Source organism: Grampus griseus, assembly GCF_964374135.1.
Source record: "Grampus griseus genome assembly, chromosome: 1".
NCBI classification, from domain to species: domain Eukaryota; kingdom Metazoa; phylum Chordata; class Mammalia; order Artiodactyla; family Delphinidae; genus Grampus; species Grampus griseus.
In genome coordinates, this window is record NC_139017.1 from 145,734,271 (window position 1) to 145,755,586 (window position 21,316).

At 36.3% G+C, this 21,316-nt stretch overlaps 1 protein-coding gene across 4 annotated transcripts in view; it reads left to right on the forward strand.

The window, feature by feature from the left end:
* Nucleotides 1-20,646, forward strand: part of IPP (intracisternal A particle-promoted polypeptide) — a 40,606-nt gene extending 19,960 nt beyond the window's left edge. For 3 of the 4 annotated variants that reach the window (XM_082652638.1, XM_082652640.1, XM_082652639.1), the window contains 4 exons: nucleotides 2,514-2,651; nucleotides 3,836-3,958; nucleotides 5,969-6,189; nucleotides 18,396-20,646. In XM_082652638.1, the coding sequence (XP_082508764.1) occupies nucleotides 2,514-2,651; nucleotides 3,836-3,958; nucleotides 5,969-6,189; nucleotides 18,396-18,620 (707 nt within the window). In that variant the 3' untranslated portion in view covers nucleotides 18,621-20,646. Of the gene's footprint in view, nucleotides 1-2,513; nucleotides 2,653-3,835; nucleotides 3,959-5,968; nucleotides 6,190-18,395 lie in introns of those variants that run through there. The other variant, XM_082652641.1, reaches the window with a different exon arrangement.
* The last annotated feature ends 670 nt before the right edge of the window (nucleotides 20,647-21,316 follow it).

The window sequence follows — 21,316 nt, forward strand, 5'->3', positions numbered from 1 at the left end:
TCTCTCCAGTTTAACCTAGGGTCACAGTGTCCTTTGCGACACTTCCATATATATGTATCCCCTTTCCTGATACCACAGAAGTACAAATGGGAGCCCGTCAAAACTGCTATGACTGGGCTTCCCTGGTGGCGCAGTGGTTGAGAGTCTTCCTGCCGATGCAGGGGACACGGGTTCGTGCCCCGGTCCGGGAAGATCCCACATGCCGCGGAGCGGCTGGGCGCATGAGCCATGGCCGCTGAGCCTGCGCGTCCGGAGCCTGTGCTCCGCAACGGGAGAGGCCCGCGTACAGCAAAAAACAAACAAACAAAAAAACTGCTATGACTTTACTAGCCATTATTAATACTATAAACATTACTATCTTAACATATTACTTAATATATAATTATATATTATATAATATATATAATATATATAATATATATTATATAATATATATAATATATATTATATATAATATATATTATATATATAATATGTAATATAAATTTTTTTACCAAAGTAATTCAGATTTGCTGTAGAAAATTTGGTAAACCTGAAGCATATGAAAAAGAAAATAAAAATCACCCATACTATAATCATACCACCCAGAGATAATCACAGTCAATAGTTTATTTCCTTTTAGATACATTCATATCTGGGTTAATATTCTAAGTATTATATTTAAAAATTAAGATATAATTCACATATCATAAAATTCACCATTGAAGTGTACAGTTCAGTGGTTTTTAGTATATTCACAAAATTGTACAACCATCACCACTAATTCCAGAACATTTTCACCACTGCAAAAAGCCACTGTTATCATTTAGGGAAAAGTTTATGTGAGTGTAGGGAACTTTTTACTAGCCATGTTCCCAGACTCCAGGTAAGGGTCAACCTTGTGAGCAAGCCTTTCTAACCATAGGCAGTTTTAGGCCTTATGGTGACTCTTTTCTGCACAGTAAGAGTTTTGTATACATCAGGATTCTAGGCCCTCATAAGATTATATGTGCTGCAAATATATTTACCTACTCCTCTGCTTCATCTTTTACTCTTTTTATGGTATCTTTTGATAAATGAATGTTTTTAATTTTAATGTAGCCAACTCTATTATTTTTTTCCCTTTATGGTTAGTGTTTCTTATATCGTTTTAAAGAAATCCTTTGTCTACTGGAAAGTCATGAGGATATATACCTTTATTGTTTTCTAAAATTTTATAGTTTTTCCATTTACATTTATGTCTGTAATTCACCTGTAATTGAATTTTTACGGATAGTATTAGTAAGGAACCAGTTTCATTTTTCTCCACATATATATAACCAATTCCCAGCGGTTTTGTTTCCCCACTGCTCTGTCATGCAAACTATGTCATATACCAAGTAATCATATATATGTGGATCTGTTTCTAGAATTTCCTTTCTTTCCTACTGGTCTCTCTGTTTATTCCTATCTTAATTATTAAAGCTCTATTTTAAGTCTGATAGGCTTATTTAATAGGGCATTTTCTCTTTCCTTATTATTCTTTTTGGGAGTGCTTGGCTATTCTAGGTCTTTCATACTTCCATATAAAAGTTAGAATTAGTTTATCAAATCTGTTTTTAAAAATAATAATGTATGATTCCACTTATATGAGATACTTGGAGTAGTCAAAACCAAAAAGACAGAAAGTATAATGGTCGTTGCCAGGGGCTGGCAAAGGAGAGAATGGGGAATTATTGTTTAATGGGTATAGAGTTTCAGTTTTACAAGATGAAAAGGATTATGGGAATGGATGGTTGTGATGGCTGTACAACAATATGAATGTGTTTAACATCACTGAACTGTATTTTTTTTTTCTGAACTGCATTCTTAAAAATGGTTTACATGGTACATTTTATGTTATATGTATTTAAATACAATAAAAAAGAAAGAAAGGGTTTTTTAAAAACTGGGATTTCATTAAATCTATAAATCATTTTGGGAATAATCATCTTTACATTGACACTTGTAACTCATCAACATGATACATCTCTTCATTTATTTAGATATTCCTTAATTTAAAACTTTCTCTAAATAAAATTTATAAATTATATCTATAAAGTTCTTATAAATCTTTGATTAGATTTACTCCTAGGTATAGTATATTTTTAAATTCTATTTTAAGTGGTATTTAAAAATGTTTTTTTCATTTTCTATTTGTTGCTAGATAAGCATTGCATTAAATCTCAAATTGTAGCAGAGCCAGCTATCTAAACTATGAAAATATAGAAGTGTTAAAATGCAAATTGTATCCTCAAAAATTACATAGATTGTTTGGGTGGTAGAATTAGAAACAGATAATAGCCCACTTTGCTTCATTAAGTGGGCTTTAATAAATGACAGTGCTATGGATTCAAAATAACACTTGGTGGGCAAATAAATTTTAAAGAATAGTATAAAATCAGACATAATAATTGAATTTCTGACAACACAGAATGCTGCTGAATATTGTATTGTGGTTCTAGGCTATTAGTATTACTAAATCTTCTCATATGTGTCTCTTTTATTTAACTCAGGTGAAAAGGATTCAATGATTTTTGACTGTACTGAATGCTATGATCCAGTTACTAAACAGTGGACAACTGTAGCTTCAATGAATCACCCCCGCTGTGGCTTGGGAGTGTGTGTGTGTTATGGGGCTATCTATGCTTTGGGTAATTATACTCTCCAATTTAAGGATATCTAATATTATTTAAATTCTTAGTCAAATTCTGCTTACTTTAGAAATTTTCCTTCCTTCCCATAACAAACTTGTATCTTTTAGCTTTAAAAGTTCTTATTCTCAAAATTATATTACTTGGGAGATATTGTCAAGTATGGAATTCTTAGAAGGAGATGGACATAAAATATAGATGAGATTTCTAGGGGAGCATTTTAGCTGACTAGTTAAATTTCATGGTTAGGATAACCATTCTGAATACGCAGACGTTGTTTCAAAAAGTTGTTTTGCAAAGTACCATATTTCCTATGCAATAGATTGAAGTTTTTGGTTTTGTTTTGTTTTATTTTTAAAAAATCTCTTGTGAGGGCTTTCCTGGTGGCGCAGTGGTTAAGAACCCTCCTGCCAATGCAGGGGACACAGGTTCAAGCCCTGGTCCGGGAAGATCCCACATGCCGCAGAGCAACTAAGCCTGTGCTCCACAAATACTGAGCCCATGTGCCACAACTACTGAAGCCTGTGCACCTAGAGGCCATGCTCCACAACAAGAGAAACCACTGCAATGAGAAGCCCATGCACCGCAATGAAGAGTAGACCCTGCTCACTGCAACTAGAGAAAGCCAGTGCACAGCAACAAAGACCCAACACAGCCAAATATTTAAAAAAAAAAAAAAAAAAAAGATCTCTTATGAAACCTAGGCAGAGAGTTAAAAGACCCAAGTTCTACTTACAATCAAATTCTAACTTTTCATGTGATCTTGGACAGATAACCTCTCTGGTCCATAGGATAATCATCCATAATATAAAGTTGTCAGATTAGATGTTTTCTAAGGTGTTTTTCTTTTTAAATATTTATTTATTTATTTGGCTACATCGGGTCTTAGTTGCAGCACGCGGGACCTTCACTGTGGCATGCGGGATCTTTTCATCGCGGTGCGTGGGCTCTTCCGTTACTCCAGCGGGCTTCTCTCTAGCTATAGCGCGTGGGCTCTAGAGCACGCGAGCTTAGTTGCCCTGCAGTATGTGGGATCTTAGTTCCCCGACCAGGGATCAAACCAGCATCCCCTGCATTAGAAGGCAGATTCTTAACCACTGGACCGCCAGGGAGGTCCCTCCAAGGTGTCTTTCATAAATAAAATTCCTTTATTCCAAAAATAATATTTTTCTGTTTGGTTTCAGGTGGTTGGGTTGGAGCTGAGATAGGGAACACCATTGAACGATTTGATCCCGATGAAAATAAATGGGAAGTAGTTGGCAACATGGCTATGTCACGCTACTACTTTGGGTGTTGTGAAATGCAAGGTAATTGCTTTATAAAATATTTTTCCTGAATATATATTTCTTAAAAAAACTGTTTGAGCTTGAGGCTTTATTTTCACAAAAGTATATTTTATGTCTGTTAGTTTTGAATAATTGACACTAACAGTGTGGAAATTCTGCTTCTAATCTCCTATATTTTTAAACCTCTTATATCTTTATTTCTGTATTGCCAAAATAATCATTTTTTCCCCAAAATAAACAAAGCTAGAATTAAGAATTCCAGATGGGCAAAAATACCTAATTAGCAAAATAAGCATTTGAACTGTCATCCATTATTGTTATTTTCTCTCCCTTGTAGGCCTTAGTATATATTTCTAAGTAGGGAGAGATTATCAAAAACAATCTTCATAGTGTCATAGGCTTCTTCAGTGTTTTTTTATAGAATACATTGTGATTCAGTACACACACAATGCTATCACAGATTTGAAAAATGTTGTACTACATATTAAAGTGGTATACAGATGTTATTTTAATTGTAATTGTCTATTATACACTGAGAGGTAATTAATAAGCACTCTCAAATAGAACCTTATTCTCTGTCAAGAAATGGAGAACAGATTTACATGTACCTGTAGAGTAGGAAGCAGTCTGCCCATTGTTATGTGACAATTCAGCCTGCTCTGTTCCCAGCTGAAATTCTTTCTGCCTTCTGAGCACCTTCTCAGATTTCTGCTAGCAGCTAAATACTCAAATTACATGGTGCAGACTATGTTCTATTGTTTAATATTATAGTGTTCTCTAATTGTTTTTTATTTATTATTTTTATCTTCCCATCTAAAATCATAGAGCTAGAGAGGCATCTTGGAGATTCTCTATTTCAACCCCTTTATTTTTAGATGAGGAAGCTGAAGATCAGGAGGCTGTGAGTTGTCTTTTCTCATAGTTGGTTACTAGCAAAGCTGGAGCTAGAACCCAAGTTTACTAACATTTAGCTCATGTTTCTTAAAATGCCATTCCTTGGTACTTCCCTTGTGGTCCGGTGTTAAGACTCTGCACTCCCAATGCAGGGGGCATGGGATCGATCCCTGGTCAGGGAACTAGATTCCGCATGCTGAAACTAAAGATCCCGCATGCCACAACAAAGATCCTACACGCGGCAACAAAGATCCTGTGTGCCGCAACTAAGACCCTGTGCAGCCAAATAAATAAATTTTTTAAAAATGCCATTCCTTATAACTTCTCACTTTAGACCTCTAGGAACAACAGTAGATACTCAAAAAAAATAATTGTTGATTGTCAGAACCATTATTTTCAGTTAAATTTAATAAGGAACTGTGAATTACAGTCTACTGTACAGTATCTGATACCTTAATCTAGCCATAAACTATTCTAATTTAAATTCATTTTGTCCATCTGAGCAACCGTTAGGTTGTCACCAACAGGGTCATGTCATTCCCAGTTTAAGTGTATGACAGTTTTTAAGGGGGAACAAATCCTTCTCCCCATCCTTTTTTACCTATATGTGGTAGCAGTGGATCTGGAACTTGAGATCATTAAGCAAACAATAAGATCAGAAATCCTTGTCTGACAAATTGTTTTGTTATAGCATCATTAAGTTCTTTGAAAATTCAATGCCACTTTATTGTACGTGGGCCTCTCACTGTTGTGGCCTCTCCCGTTGCGGAGCACAGGCTCCGGACATGCAGGCTCAGCGGCCATGGCTCACGGGCCCAGCCGCTCCGTGGCATGTGGGATCTTCCCGGACCGGGGCACGAACCCGTGTCCCCTGCATCGGCAGGAGGACTCTCAACCACTGCGCCACCAGGGAAGCCCTTCAATGCCACTTTAAATTCATACCCCTAATTCTTTGTAACATGCTTAAATGAGAGCTGTGATAAACTAGACAGAAGTCAATTTTCTCTCTTAAAAGAATATTGTAAGCCCTGCATTAAGTATAATATCAGATAGCAAACTTAAATCACAATTATTACTTTTTATAATTATTTGTATCCTATTTTCTATAGCATCTGAGCAAAAATATTCCATTTCCAGGTTTAATTTATGTGATTGGGGGCATCAGCAATGAAGGAATAGAGCTTCGTTCTTTTGAAGTTTATGATCCACTTTCCAAGCGTTGGTCTCCACTTCCTCCAATGGGAACCAGAAGAGCATATCTTGGGGTGGCTGCACTCAATGACTGCATCTATTCTATTGGAGGGTGGAATGAGACACAAGATGCTCTTCACACTGTAGAAAAATATTCCTTTGAAGAGGTAGGTTGGATGATTTCAATTGTTTAGTGTCCTGTTATTCTTTTAATGTCTGTAATGATCTGTAGTGCTGTGTATCTTTCATTCATGATATTATTTATAGGTTTTTTCCCTCTTTTTCTTTTCTTTTCAAAGAATCAACTTTTGGTGTCATTGATTTTTTTCTATTGATTGGCCATCTTCTATTTCATTGATTTCTGTTACTATTACTGTTTCTTTCCTTTCTTCTATTTGTTTTGGGTTCAATTTGCTCTTCTTTTTCTAGATTCTTAAAGTAGAAACTCAGATGATTGATTTTTAGACCTTTCTTTTTCTAGAATATAAATCTTTAAAGCTCTAAATTGTTTTCAAGCACTGCTTTAACTGCATCCCACACATTCTGATATATTGTATTTTAGTTAGCATTTACTTCAAAATAGCTTTTAATTTCCCTGGTAATTTCTTCTTTGACCAATGAGTTGTTACAAGTATTTTATTTAATTTCCAAATATTTGGGGATTCTCTAGATATCTTTATGTTACTGGTTTAATATAATTCTACTGTGATCACAGAGCATATTTTATGTGATTTCTGTCTTGGTAAATGTTTCACGTGCACCTGAAAAGAATTTGTATTCTGCTGTTGTTGAGAATAGTGTTCTATAAATGTCAGTTAGGTCAAGCTGGTTAGCATTCAGGTCTTTTCTAGTCTTTCTCTTTTTTTTTGGCCACACGGTGAGGCTTGTGGGATCTTAGTTCCCTGACCAGGGATTGAAACCATGCACCCTGCAATGGAAGTGCAGAGTCCTAACCACTGGACTGCCAGGGAATTCTCTTCCCTAGTTTTTCTAACTTGTTCAATTGTTTTGTCAATTACTAAGGAAGAAGTGTTGAAATCTCTATCTGTAATTATGGATTTGCCTGTTTCTCCTTTCATCCCCGTCAGGTTTTGCTTCACATATTTTGAATCTCTGTTATTAAGTGTGTATACATTGATTATTATATCTTCTTGATGAATTGATCTTTTTATAGCCATGAAATGTTTTTCTTTATCTCTGGCAGTATTCTTTGCTCTGAAGTCTATTTTATCTGATATTAAGGTAGCCAAGCTATCTTTTGATTAGTATTTACATTATATACCTTTTTCTTTCCTTCTGCTTTAAATCTATGTCTTTAAAAACTACATCTCTTGTAAGATAATACATAGTTGTGGTCTGTTTTTTCCTACAATTTGACAATCTCTGACTTTCAAATGGGCTCCTTAGAATTTTTACTATTTATATATAATGTAATTATAGATACAGTTGGGTTTTAGACTCTTATTTTGCTGTTTTTCTATTTACACAATCCATCCTTGTTTTTTCCTCTTTTCTGTCTTTATTTTTTGGCTACACCACATGGCATGTTGGGATCTTAGTTCCCCAAACAGGGATCGAAACCACACCCCCTGCAGTGGAAGCACAGTCTTAACCACTGGACAACCAGAGAAGTCCCCTTTTCTGTCTTTATATTGTTATTGTTTTAGTATTCCATTTTATTTCTTTTGTCCAATTAACTATATCTCTTCACTCTTTTTCTTAGTGGTTGCTTTTGGGTTTGCATTATATATAATAGGTATTTTAATGCATTACATCTACATTCAAATAATATCATACCAGTTCACTTTTTTTTTTTTACATCTTTATTGGATTATAATTGCTTTACAGTGTTGTGTTAGCTTCTGCTGTACAACAAAGTGAATCAGCTATGTGTATACATATATCCCCTCCCTCTTGAGCCTTCCTCCCACCCTCCCCATCCCACCCCTCTAGGTCATCACATAGCACCAAGCTGATCTCCTTGTGCTATACAGCAGCTTCCCACTATCTATTTTACAGTTGGTAGTGTATATGTGTCAGTGCTACTCTCTCAATTCGGCCCAGCTTCCCCTTCCCACCCTGTGTCCACAAGTCTGTTCTCTACATCTGCGTCTCTATTCCTGCCCTGCCACTAGGTTCATCAGTACCATTTTTCTAGGTTCCATATATATGTGTTAGCATATGGTATTTTTCTCTTTCTGAGTTACTTCACTCTGTATGACAGACTCTAGGTCCATCCACCTCACTACAAATGACTCCGTTTTGTTCCTTTTTATGGCTGAGTAATATTCCATTGTATATATGTACCACATCTTCTTTATCCATTCATCTGTCAATGGATATTTAGGTTGCTTTCATGTCATGGCCATTGTAAATAGTGCTGCAGTGAACACTGTGGTACATGTATCTTTTTGAATTATGGTTTTCTCAGGGTATATGCCCAGTAGTGGGATTGCTGGGTCTATTTTTAGTTTTTTAATGAACGTCCATACTGTTCTCCATAGTGGCTGTATCAATTTACATTCACACCAACAGTGCAAGCGGGTTCCCTTTTCTCCACACCCTCTCCAGCATTTATTGTTTGTAGATTTTTTGATGATGGCCATTCTGACTGGTGTGAGTGATACCTCATTGTGGTTTTGATTTGCATTTCTCTAATGATTTACCACTTCACTTTTTTTTTAAAGAATTTTTATTTATGTATGTATGTATTTATTTATTATTATTATTTTTTTGGCTGCATTGGGTCTTTATTACTGTGCATGGGCTTTCTCTAGTTGCAGCGAGCAGGGGCTACTCTTTGTTGCGGTGCACGGGCTTCTCATTGTGGTGGCTTCTCTTGTTGTGGAGCACGGGCTCGAGGTGCGCAGGCTTCGGTAGTTGTGGCACACGGGCTCAGTAGTTGTGGCTCGTGGGCTCTAGAGCTCAGGCTCAGTAGTTGTGGCACACAGGCTAAGTTGCTCTGCGGCATGTGGGATCTTCCCAGACCAGAGCTTGAACCCGTGTCCCCTGAATTGGCAGGTGAATTCTTAACCACTGCACCACCAGGGAAGTCCTGCACTTCACTTTTAATGTAAGAAACTTACAAAAACATACTTACATTTCTCCCTTCCATCCTTTGTGCTATTGTTGTACATTTTACTACTATATATATAGTAGACCCCACAATATGTTGTTGTTATATTTGCTTAAGCAGTCAATTATATATAAGTAAATTTTACTGAGAAAATATTTCATAATTATGCATATATTTACCATTTCTAGTTCTAGTCATTGTGTACAACTAAGTTTCTATCTCATATCATTTTCTTTTAGCCTGAAGAACTTCCTTTAATATTTCTTTTTGTGCTGGTCTGCTGGCAATGATTCTCTAAGCTTTCATTTTCTGAAACTATTTTTCTACCATCATTTTTGAGAGATATTTTGCTGAGTATAGAATTTTAGGTTGTTCTTTTTTTCCCCCATCACTTAACATTGTTGTTTACTTATCTTCTTGCATTGTTTCTTTTTCTTTATAATTTTTAAGGGAATATAGTTGATTTACAATGTTGTGTTAGTTCTTGCATTGTTTCTGATGAGAAGTCAGTAGTCATTCTTATCCTTGTTTCCCCATGTATGTAATGTCTTTTTTTTTTCCTTTGACAGTTTTTTTAAAAAAATATTTATTTATTTTTTGGCTGCATCGGGTCTTAGTTGTGGCATGTGGGCTTTTCATTGTAGTGCGCAGGCTTCTGTCTAGTTGTGGTGCCTGGGCTCAGTAGTTGCTACGTGCGGGCTTTGTTGCCCCGTGGCATGTGGGCTCTTAGTTCCACAGGGATCGAACTGGCGTCCCCTGCATTGCAAGATGGATTCTTAACCACTGGGCCATCAGGGAAGTCCCTCTTTGACAGTTTTTAAGATTTTTCTCTTTATCATGGGCTTCCAGTAATTTGAATATGGTATGTCTTGTTGGATTTTGGTGTTTAACCTGCTTGGAATTCATTGAACTTCTTGAATCTGTGGAATTATAGCTTCCATCAGATTGGAATATTTTCAGCCTTATTCCTTCAAATATTCTCCTGCTGTCTTTCTGGGACTTAAGTAACATGCATGTAAGGCCACTTGATATTGCCCCATAGGTCACTGAGGCTCTGTTAATTTCTTCCCATCCTTTTTCTCTCTGTACTTCAGTTTGTTTTTGTTGGTTTTGTTTTACAGCTTTACTGAGGTATAATTGACCAAAAAAAATTGTATAATTTTAAGGTGTACAGTGTGATGTTTTGCTCTATGTATACATTGTGAAATGATTATCACAATCAAGCTAATTAACATACCCATCAACTCACATAGCTCCCTTTTCCTTTTTTTTAATGTGAGTGGTGAGAGCACTTAAGGTCAGCCTTCTTAGTAAATTTCAAGTATACAGTATAGGGGCTTCCCTGGTGGCGCAGTGGTTGAGTGTCCGCCTGCCGATGCAGGGGACACGGGTTTGTGCCCTGGTCCGGGAAGATCCCACATGCCACGGAGCGGCTAGGCCCATGAGCCATGGCCGCTGAGCCTGCGTGTCCGGAGCCTGTACTCCACAACAGGAGAGACCACAACAGTGAGAGGCCCGCGTACTGCAAAAAAAAACACAAAAAAACAATATAGTATTCTTAACTATAGTCACCATGCTGTACGTTAGATTGCTAGAACTTACTCATCCTGCATAACTGAAACTTTGTTCCCTGTGCTTCAGTTTGGATAGTTTCTCTTGCTGTGTCTTCAAGTTCATTAATCAATGTCTAAACTTTTAATTTGCAGTGTCTAATTCCATTTAGGAAAATTTTCATTTCAGGTATTATATTTTCTAGCTCTAGAAGATCTTTTTGGTTGTTGCTTTTTAAATGTCTTCCATTTCTCTCCTCATCATTTTCATGTTTTCTTTTAGATCCTTGAATATATTTATGATGTCTGTTTTAAAGTTCTTGTCTGCTAATTCTATTATCTTGTCATTTTTGGATCTGTATCTTGAAATTTTTCTTCCTGGTTTAAGTCAGAGTGTTTTTGCTTTTCCACATTTCTAGTAACTGATTGGATGTTGGACATTGTGAATGTTATGTTGTTGAGTATTTGGATTTTGTCTTCTTCCTATAAGAAGTGTTGAGTTTAGTTTTGATAGACAGTTAAATTATTTGCAAATAAGATTGATTTATTTGAGACTTGTTTTTAAGCTTTGTAGGGAAGGTCTAGAAGATCTAGGTCTTTTAGGTATAGTTTAGCCCTACCACTGAAGTATGGCCCTTCTTGACTCTCTACTGTATGCCCTAGCTGTTCAACAAGGTCTCTTCATTTTGGCTTGTCAAAACTAGAATATCATAAAGACGCAGACGTAGAGAATGGACTTGAGGACCCTGGGGGCGAAGGGGAAGCAGGGACAAAGTGAGAGAGTAGCATTGACACATATACACTACCAAATGTAAAATGGATGGCTGGTAGGAAGCTGCGGCATAGCACAGGGAGATCAGCTCTATGCTTTGTGATGACCTAGAGGGTTGGGATAGAGAGGGTGGGAGGGAGGCGCAAGAGGGAGGGGATATGGGGATATATGTATATACATGGCTGATTCACTTCGTTGTACAGCAGAAAATAACACAACATTGTAAAGCAATTATACTCCAATAAAGATATAAAAAAACAACAACTAGAATATCATCCAGTCTTGTGTGAGCTCTGAGAATTGTTAAGCTTACAACTCCTCTAAAGGAAAACTGTTTCTTTGCTCACAATATTTTGACACCAAATGTGTGGGTTTTCCACACCAAGCTCTTCTCCAATTCTCTGTGGACACCACCAACTGGGTGTCCTACAAGTCAGTTCAGTTCTGACACTAGCTATCCCACAGGTTAAGGGCTCAGTCCCACAAGACTGCCCCTCACTTTAGACGCCAGTCCTCAGGTTAACCACTGACTTGTTTACAAATTAAGGGTTCCCGTGATCCCTTCCTCAGGTTCAATAATTCACCATAATGGCTCACAGAACTCAGGGAAACACTTTACTTAACTATTACCAGTTTATTATAAAGGATATTGTATATTATTATAAATATAGAATAATAGAATAGAATATAGAATAGAATATATCATTTTTATATTCTATATTATTATAAAGGATACAAATGAATAGCCAGATGAAGAGGTACATACAGCAAGATCCAGAAGTGTCTTGATTACAGGTTTCTGCCCCAGTGAAGTTTGGGGTATCACTTTCCTGGCATGTGGATGTGGTCATCAAACCAGAAGTTCTCCAAACCCCATAGTTTAGGGATTTTTATGGAGGCTTCATCACATAGGCATGATCAATTATTATTTCAACCTCCAGCCCCTCTCTCCTCCTTGGATGATAGGGTATGGACTGAACATTCCAAGCTTCTAATCTGGGCTTGATCTTTCTGGTAAAAGGCTCCCATCCTGAGGTTATACAGGATCCTGCCAAGAGTTGCCTTATTAAGGAGGAGACATTCCTATCACCCAGGAAATTCCAAGGGATTTAGGAGCTCTGTGTCAAGAACTGGGGTCAGAGACCAAATATATGTCTAACTATGTCACATCCTCCTATTAGTTGTTTTTTGACTGTTCTCATAGGGGCTCATTTTTTTTTCTTTTTTTTCCACTTAAAAAAATTTTTTTTAACTTTCTCTTTGTTGTTTTTATTTTTTATTATTTTTATTTTCTTTCATAGAGTCTCATTTTATGCATGCATAGTTTAGGGGTATTCAGCCAGACTCAGGGGAACCTCTGTCCTCTAGCACTCTTCCTTGCATGTCTCAACTGCAAAATCCTCTCTAAACTCTGATTTCTGTCTCCTGGATCAGCTGACTGTCATACTCTGCTTGGGATTCCCTTCCCTGTACTGCTATTCACAAAGCCCTCCAGGCAGAAAGCCTGGACAACCATGGAGCTCACATTGTTTGTTTCTTTTTCTGAATCACAGTTTTTCATTGCCTGTTGTCCATTGTCTGAGGACTTTATTTCATATAGTTTATTGAGTTTTCTAGGTCTTTATGGTAGGAGGGCAAGTTTGGTAACAATTACTCTATCATGACTGAAAGTAGAAATCCATTCTGTTTCCGTCCTTTTAACATGATTCCATCATTCACTGAGCATTTCTTTACTATCTGGCATAATAAAATATTTCAAGTACAAGAAAGCTTATACTTCTCTGATCTGGCCCTGGAATCAGTCATTTCTCCAAGAAGCATTAGCTCCTCTTAGTGAAGGACAGTATTTAGAAACCAAGATTAGGCACTCAGAGTACTCATTGCTACTGGGGTATTGCTGCTTCTAGGTATTTTCAGTAAACAGCTAAACATAAACAGTAAACAGCAAATGTATATATGTGTATATATGTATTCACACACATATTCATTTATAAGTATTTCTATATCTGTGCATATATGTTATAAAACCATGAGTTCACAATGATAGCACCAATTCCAGTATACCTCAGATTCTTTCAGGCCTTCGCCATTCCCATGTTTGTAAATACCTTCTCTATCAGTTAAAAACTTGGCTCCTGGTATTCTCTATTTACTTATTTGTTCAATGAAACAAATCTACCTACCATACTAGCTGTCTTCTCCACCTGCCACCTCTGCATATTACCCATCTTATCATTGCCCATGTGAGCGCCCCATTATTCTCTCATGCCCTCAGTTACTAGGTTGATGCAATTATGCTAGGAAAAGAAGAGAAAGTAGGTTGTATCTTCATTGAGTCACTGTTCTACCATGCATTTGTTTATTAGTCCATTTATTCATTCACAAATACTTACAGACCTGGGGAAACAAAGGCAAACTAAATATATAAGGCCCCAGCTCTCAAGAAGCCTACATTCTAGTGGGGAATATAGAGAAATAAATAGACAAACAATTGCATTACAGTTTATTAAGTGCTGGGATAATGGAAGTACAAGGTGTGTTATGCCATAGACTTATAGGTTAGACAAATTTTTTCCAAATTAATTGCCATGGAATCATATTTTTTTGCATTGTTAATAGGAATTTGGTAACATGAGTTGCCCTGGTCAATTATACTTAGGGAAAGTTGGATTAAACAAAGTTGAATACGTTTCTTACAGGACTTCTTTACAATTTATTAAATAATATACTTCATGAATCTTTATGCTAAGTCTCTCAAATTTAATTGACCACACAACCCTTACTTTTGTTTGTGAAACATCTTGCGGGAGAAAAGTGTTTCAGGGAACATATTTTATGAAATATGGATTAGTGTTATTTGAATTTTATGGTTCTTAAACTAGTTTTGGTTATTAAAATGTTCAAAACCTAAAGATTTTTAAATTTACTTTTTTCTCTTCATAAGTAGAAAGGATTTTTATTTTTATTTTTTTTTATTGAAATATAATTCACAAACCAAACACTTTGAGGTGTTTCAGTGTTTTGGCTATTATGAACAGTGCTGCTATGGACATTTGTGTACATGTTTTTTTTGTGGACTGAATGTTTTCATTTCTCTTGGGAATATACCTAGAAGTGGAATTGCTAGGTCATATGGTAACTCTATGTTTAACCTTTTGGGGCACTGCCAGGTAGTTTTCTAAAGGGGCTATACCATTTTACATAACCACAAGCAGTATATGAGAGTTCTCATTTCTCTACATCTAATGCTTATTATTTATCTTTTTTTATTATAGCTGACCTAGTAGGTGTGGACTGGTATCTCATTGTGGTTTTGACTGGTACTTTCCTGATGGTTAATTAGGTTGAGCATCTTTTTTTTTTTTTTTTTTTTTTTTTTTGCGGTACGCGGGCCTCTCACTGTTGTGGCCTGTCCCGCTGCGGAGCACAGGCTCCGGACGCGCAGGCTCAGCGGCCATGGCTCACGGGCCCAGCTGCTCCACGGCATGTGGGATCTTCCCGGACCGGGCCACGAACCCGTGTCCCCTGCATCGGCAGGCGGACTCTCAACCACTGCGCTACCAGGGAAGCCCAGGTTGAGCATCTTTTATGTGCTTATTGGTCATTTATCCTTCTTTGAAGAAAAATCTGTTCTAATTTTGTCCATTTTAAAATGGATTATTTGTCTTTTTATTACTGGATATGAGTTCTTTATATATTCTAGATGCAAGTCCTTTGTCAGATATATGACTTGCAAAATTGTTTTCCCATCCTATGGTTTTCTTCATTTTCTTGATGGTATTCTTAGAAGCACAAAAGTTTTTAATTTTAATGTCCAATTTATTTTTTTCGCTTGTTGCTTGTGCTTTTGGTGTTATAACTAAGAAACCATTGCTTAATTCAAGATCATGAAGATTTATGCCTACTCTTCTTTTAAAGTTTTACAGTTATATTTAGGTCTTTCATTAATTTTTGAGTTAATTTTTGTATATGGTGTGAGGAAGAGGTCCACCTTCATTCTTTTGCATGTGGTAACCAGTTGTCCCAGCACCATTTGTTGAAAAGACTCTTTTCCATTTGATTGTCTTGGTATCTTTGTTGGAAATCAGTTGACCATAAATGTGAGGGTTTATTTCTGGACTCTTAATTCTATTCATTTATCTATATATTTATCCTTATGCCATTACCACACTGTCTTAGTTACTGTAGCTCTGTGGTTTGAAATCAGAAATTGTGAGTCCTCCAACTTGGAATTTCTTTTTAAAAGTTGGTTTGGCTGTTCTGGGTCCCTTGAATTCCATATGAATTTTAGGATCAGCTTGTCAGTTTCTACCAAGAAGCCAGCAGGGTATTGACAGGGATTACATTGAATCTGAGATCAATCTGGGGAGTATTGCCATCTTAACAATATTAGGTCTTTTCATCTTGAACATGGGATGTCTTTCCATTTATTTAGGTCTTCTTCAGTTTGTTTCAACAGTGTTTTATAGTTTTCAGTATCTTGCATTTTGTTGGTTAAACTTATTCCTAAATATTTTATTATGTTTGATGCTATTGTAAATTGAATTTTCTTAATTTCATGTTCAGCTTTTTTCATTCCTAGTGTATAATAATTTGATCAATTTTTGTATATTCATCTTATATCCTGAAACCTTGCAGCACTTGTACTCTGTTTTTGTGGATTCCTTAGGATTTTCTATGTACAAGATCATGCCATCTATAATTAGAGATCATTTTATTTTTTCCTTTCCAATCTGGATGGCTTTTATTTAATTTTCTTTACTAATTGCCCTCGCTAGACCCTCCAGTATAATCTTGAATAGAGATGGCAAAAGTAGAATTTTTGTTTTGTTGTAAAGCATAATTTTGATTCTCATGTGTGACAAGTTTCAAACTTTGGTGATATTTCAGGTTCCTTTCACTTTCTAAGTGGTCTCTATTATATGGGGGGAATAGAGAAAGTGAACTTTCTGAGGGCGCTTTCTCTTGCTAATGTTTCTCTATGGCTAAAAATGAATAGATTTTCATTTCAAAGTTAAGTGCTTATCAGTAATGTTACCTTGGTTTTTCATGCATAAATCTGAAATGTTATTGTTATTTACTGTATACTAAAGTCCTACATTATAGATTCAAACCCTAAAGATAATGTAAAACATGTTTCTGGTTTTACAGAGTTTATTTTGAGGGGACTCAAAATAAAAAGCAAATTGTAGTTAATACACTGATAGAAATGAAAGATAAACATTACTGAATGAGCCCCATGATTCCCTTACTCTTCTTGTCCAGAGCCATTTTTGTAGGGGAGCAAAGGTTAGCTCTCCCTAATGATAAACATAAACCCAACATCCTGATTTATCTTAACCAGCTATAGGTATTTTTGTGAATATATCTATCTTTTAAAATGAGTATTTTTTCAGCTGTGAAAACTTTGTGATGTATTCTGTAATTTCATATAATCAAATAGCCTTCAAGTTTAATATGGTCCTTCAATTTCAAAGGATTGTCCCTGGTGTTAGTATTTCAGAATTTCATTTAAGTTCAGATCAGCATCTATAATGTGCTGGTTCTATACTGGGTACCGGGATGTGAAGCTCATTAAGTTGCTCTCCTCAAAAAGTTCACTCTCTAGCACTGATGAATAATCTTTTTTCATCTTTTATGACTTTATAAACTTTGTGCATCATATGCTTTATTTTCAGATTCTTTTTTTTTAATCTGGAAACTTTTTCTTTTCTCTCTTGATTATTTCTCAGGAACTTTATTAGCTTTCCTGTTTTCTGGGTATAGACCTTTTCCCTGGAGTAAGACTTTACAGTCATTTTGGATATAGCAGCTTATTGAAATTTCTTCAGTGAATAGTGTATACCAGGAGTTAGCAAACTTTCTATTAAAAGGCCGGATAGTAAACATTTTAGGCCTTGGGGGCCACATACAATCTCTTCTTTTTCCATATATATTTTTTTAAATAAACGTTTTTTAAAATATTTATTTATTTATTTATTTGGCTGTGTTGGGTCTTAGTTGCGGCACGTGGGATCTTCGTTGCTACATGCAAGATCTTTAGTTGCAGCATGCGGGATCTTTAGTTGCGGCATGCAGGTTCTTTAGTTGTGGCACACGGGATTTTACTTGCAGCATGTGAACTCTTAGTTGCGGCATGCAGGATCTAGTTCCCTGACCAGGGATCAAACCCGGGCCCCCTGCATTGGGAGCATGGAGTCTTAGCCACTGGACCACCAGTGAAGTCCCTTAAATAACCTTTTAATATGGAAAGATCATTCTTAGTTTGTAGGCTTACAAAAATAGGCCCTAGTTTCCAATCCCTGATCTGTACTACCTTTCTGAAAATATGTTTTGCAAATTACTAACTGCACCAGATGGTCCTTGAAAAAAGGAATCCATGTTCGAATAAATTTGGCCAGTGTTGTTTACTGTATTGTTCTCTTGGAGATTTATAAGACCTATTATATTAAAGATTTTAAAAAGTCCTTCCAGACTTCCCTGGCAAATTTCTAGATTATCTCTTGGTGACCATAACTTATAATTAATCACAGATATATTTTTCATTACTTTCCTCTAAATTCACTATTTTAAACTTCAATTTAAAATGTTCTATATACTTATATGACTAGATTGTGAGTTTGAAATTTAAACATGTAAAAAGGACCAGAGGGACTTCCGTGGTGGTCCAGTGGGTAAGACTCAGCACTCCCAATGCAGAGGGCCCAGGTTCCATCCCTGGTCAGGGAACTAGATCCCACATGCATGCCGCAACTAAGAGTTTGCATGCCGCAACTAAAAGATCTCGAGTGCTGCAACAAAGATCCCCGCATGCCGAAATTAAGACCCAGCACAGCCTAAATAAATAAATAAATAAAAATAAATATTAAAAGAATAAATAAAAATTTTAAAAAAGTACCAGAGTACCTAATTTCTCAGCACTTTTCTCTGTTACCATGTTATGGCACTGCTAACTTCTTTTTTTCTCTTATCCAGGAAAAGTGGGTTGAAGTTGCTTCAATGAAAGTGCCTAGAGCAGGCATGTGTGCTGTGGCAGTCAACGGGCTTCTGTATGTTTCTGGAGGTCGATCTTCCAGTCACGATTTCTTGGCCCCAGGTACCTTGGACTCAGTTGAAGTTTATAACCCTCATTCAGATACATGGACAGAAATTGGTAACATGATCACCAGTCGTTGTGAAGGAGGTGTTGCTGTACTATGAAATAGTAAGCGTAAGAGAGCACAGGCAACATTTTGAAAATACAGGATCTCACCTTTTGCAAATCACACTTGTGTTTGGTGATAGGTCCCTTTCATCTGTTGAGTTTTCTGTGAATTTGGTAGATAAATGAGTAAAAAATGATTTTTTTAAAGAATTTGAGTGAGAAGCGATATGGAATATATCCTAAATCAATAAAGAGTTCACACAAGTTTGCCAAGCTTACCAGTAGATATGCTGTTTATGCTCTAGAATTGTCCAATTAGGAGTAGAGTCCTATTTGTAAAAATGATTTGCTAGAAGCTTCTTGGCAAATAGTCCCTTTAGCTGCTTCTCCAGTGCAGTTAAGCTGTAACATGACCATTGTGTCATTTAAGAATATCAATGAGACAGTTTAAAGATATCTATACATTCATGATTCAATCCAGAGTGCAATTTTCCATGGTCATAGTTTACCCTACAAAGAAAAGCCAATGAAGCAACTTCCTACTTTTATTTTATTCCAGTTTTCACTAGTCCAAAACTTTTTATTAACAGCAGGAAAACTGGGAGGGACATGTGGGAAATATCTAGCTATTTATATATATAAGTTTTCACCTGTTGACAACAGCATAAAAAAGCTTTTGCTCACTTACGGTTTTGTCTTGATGCTGGAATGCAGATGAGGAATTAATAGGAGGTTCTTAGTGACAGTCCTTTATTGCAATAGGATGATGTAATGGGTGATAGAGCCCAGCAGGCTGAATGCACCTTTTTCTAAATAGTTACCAAAAATACGTTTAGCTTTGGGAAGAGGGAATTTATTAGATTATCAAGCTTGGTAAAGCATACTCACACTTGGGCAAGCCTAAATATGAGTTTAGTACAAAGCTGCTGCCTGGCTTGGAGAAGATGGAATTGTAGGTACCTGTAAAACTTTTTACAGATACTAACTCATAAGTGTACGCTGAAAGGCCTCTGACCCAAAACTGCTTCTCAAAACTTCTCATTTTCCCTGAGAAGCATTCTAAAGAATTGTTTTCTGTCCATTTCTGAGACGAAGATTCTTTGTGTACATGATCATCACTTTTAAATTATTTCTACTAGTCAGTTGGAGCCATATATATTAAAGGTCTTATACATTTAGGTTTACCTGGCTGTTCCAGGATTTGATTTGTATATCCCTGATTTCCCCTTTCCTGTACAATCCTCCAGTATATTATAGGCATCAGTGGCTTATTTAGATAGAAAACCTTTGGTAAGCATTAAAGACTCAGGCAGCACTCATATCCAAAATATTTGGATAGACTCACAAAGATACTTTCCTTCATAACTTAACCATATGCATATATTAAGAAAAGCTTACGTAGTACAGACAGAAAGCTCTGTATCCCATTCTTTGGGGTACCCTGAAAGTCTGAAGGGTCACAGATGCCTGGCTGGGATCTGTAAAATGTCAAGGAATGAAGTATCAAGATAATTTGTAAACTATTTGAGTTGTAACTCATGTGCCTTTAATATTTCTAGTTAAAGAGAATCTGCATTCTGGTTCAAGAGATTTACAAATTTTCCTATCATTTAATTTTCATTATTGCCTGATGCCAACCTAAAATGGCACTATGAAGGGAGGCATTTTGTACTGCTGTGGCAGAAATGTAGTCAACACAATCAGTGTTTGGGCCTAATAGGTCCAGACAATGCCTGAAAATAAGTAATTATAAATATGATTATTTCCTAGGTAATGACAGATTGTTTTAAAAAGAATGTACTAATAAAGTATCTTGATTTCTTTGCTTTTTCTTGTATTACTAATTAATTTAGCTTATTAGCAGCATTCCTGGATTATCAAAGTGTAGTAGGACTGCCCATGATTTTTAGTGTTTCAACTTTAAGGACTTGCACATTTAGTTTTACATTTAATTCTGTCTTCTGAGCAACTGTTAACGTGATCTTCCTCCAAAATATTTAACAATTCAATATACTTCTAAATATCCTGTCCAATGTACTTAAAAATCGCACACTGTAGAGAATTCCCTGGTGGTCCAGTGGTTAGGACTCAGAGCTTCCACTGCAGGGGGAACGGGTTCAATCCCTGGTCGGGGAACTAAGATCCTGCATGCTTTGTGGCGCGGGCAAAAAAAAAAAAAAAAGTGGGCAGTTAGCCTAAAAATATGACTTGCCCGTATTCTGAAAGATTGAGATCAGAGAAAAGTTTTAAGTTTGTGCAGTCCTCATGCACTTTAAGAGAAGCAAAGAAGTAATTTTCCTCACTGAAACAATCTGAGTAGGATCTGAGAAGGATCTTCTGAAGAGTATGAGCTTTCTTTCCTTCAGTATCAAGCTGTAGTAAACTTTTCTCTACATTAATAAAGAAGGATCGTGTGGTGATTTCAGCCACAGGCTTTTAACTGGTAAGCTTCTTAATGATCAGAACAAGCTCTAGCTCTATAGTGTTATATTTGTTAATATATAATTGAAACAACAGAATTGAAACAACAGAATTTATCGTCTCACGGTTTTGGAGGCCTGAAGTCAAGCTGTTGGTGGAGTTGGTTCCTTCTGAGGGCTAAGAAGGAGGGATCTGTTCAAGGCTTCTCTCCTTGGCATGTAGATCTTCATGTTCACATGGTATTCTCTCTGTATATGTGTTTATCTCTACATTTTCCATTATAAGAACACCAGTAATATTACATTACAACCTACCCTTATAACCTCACTTT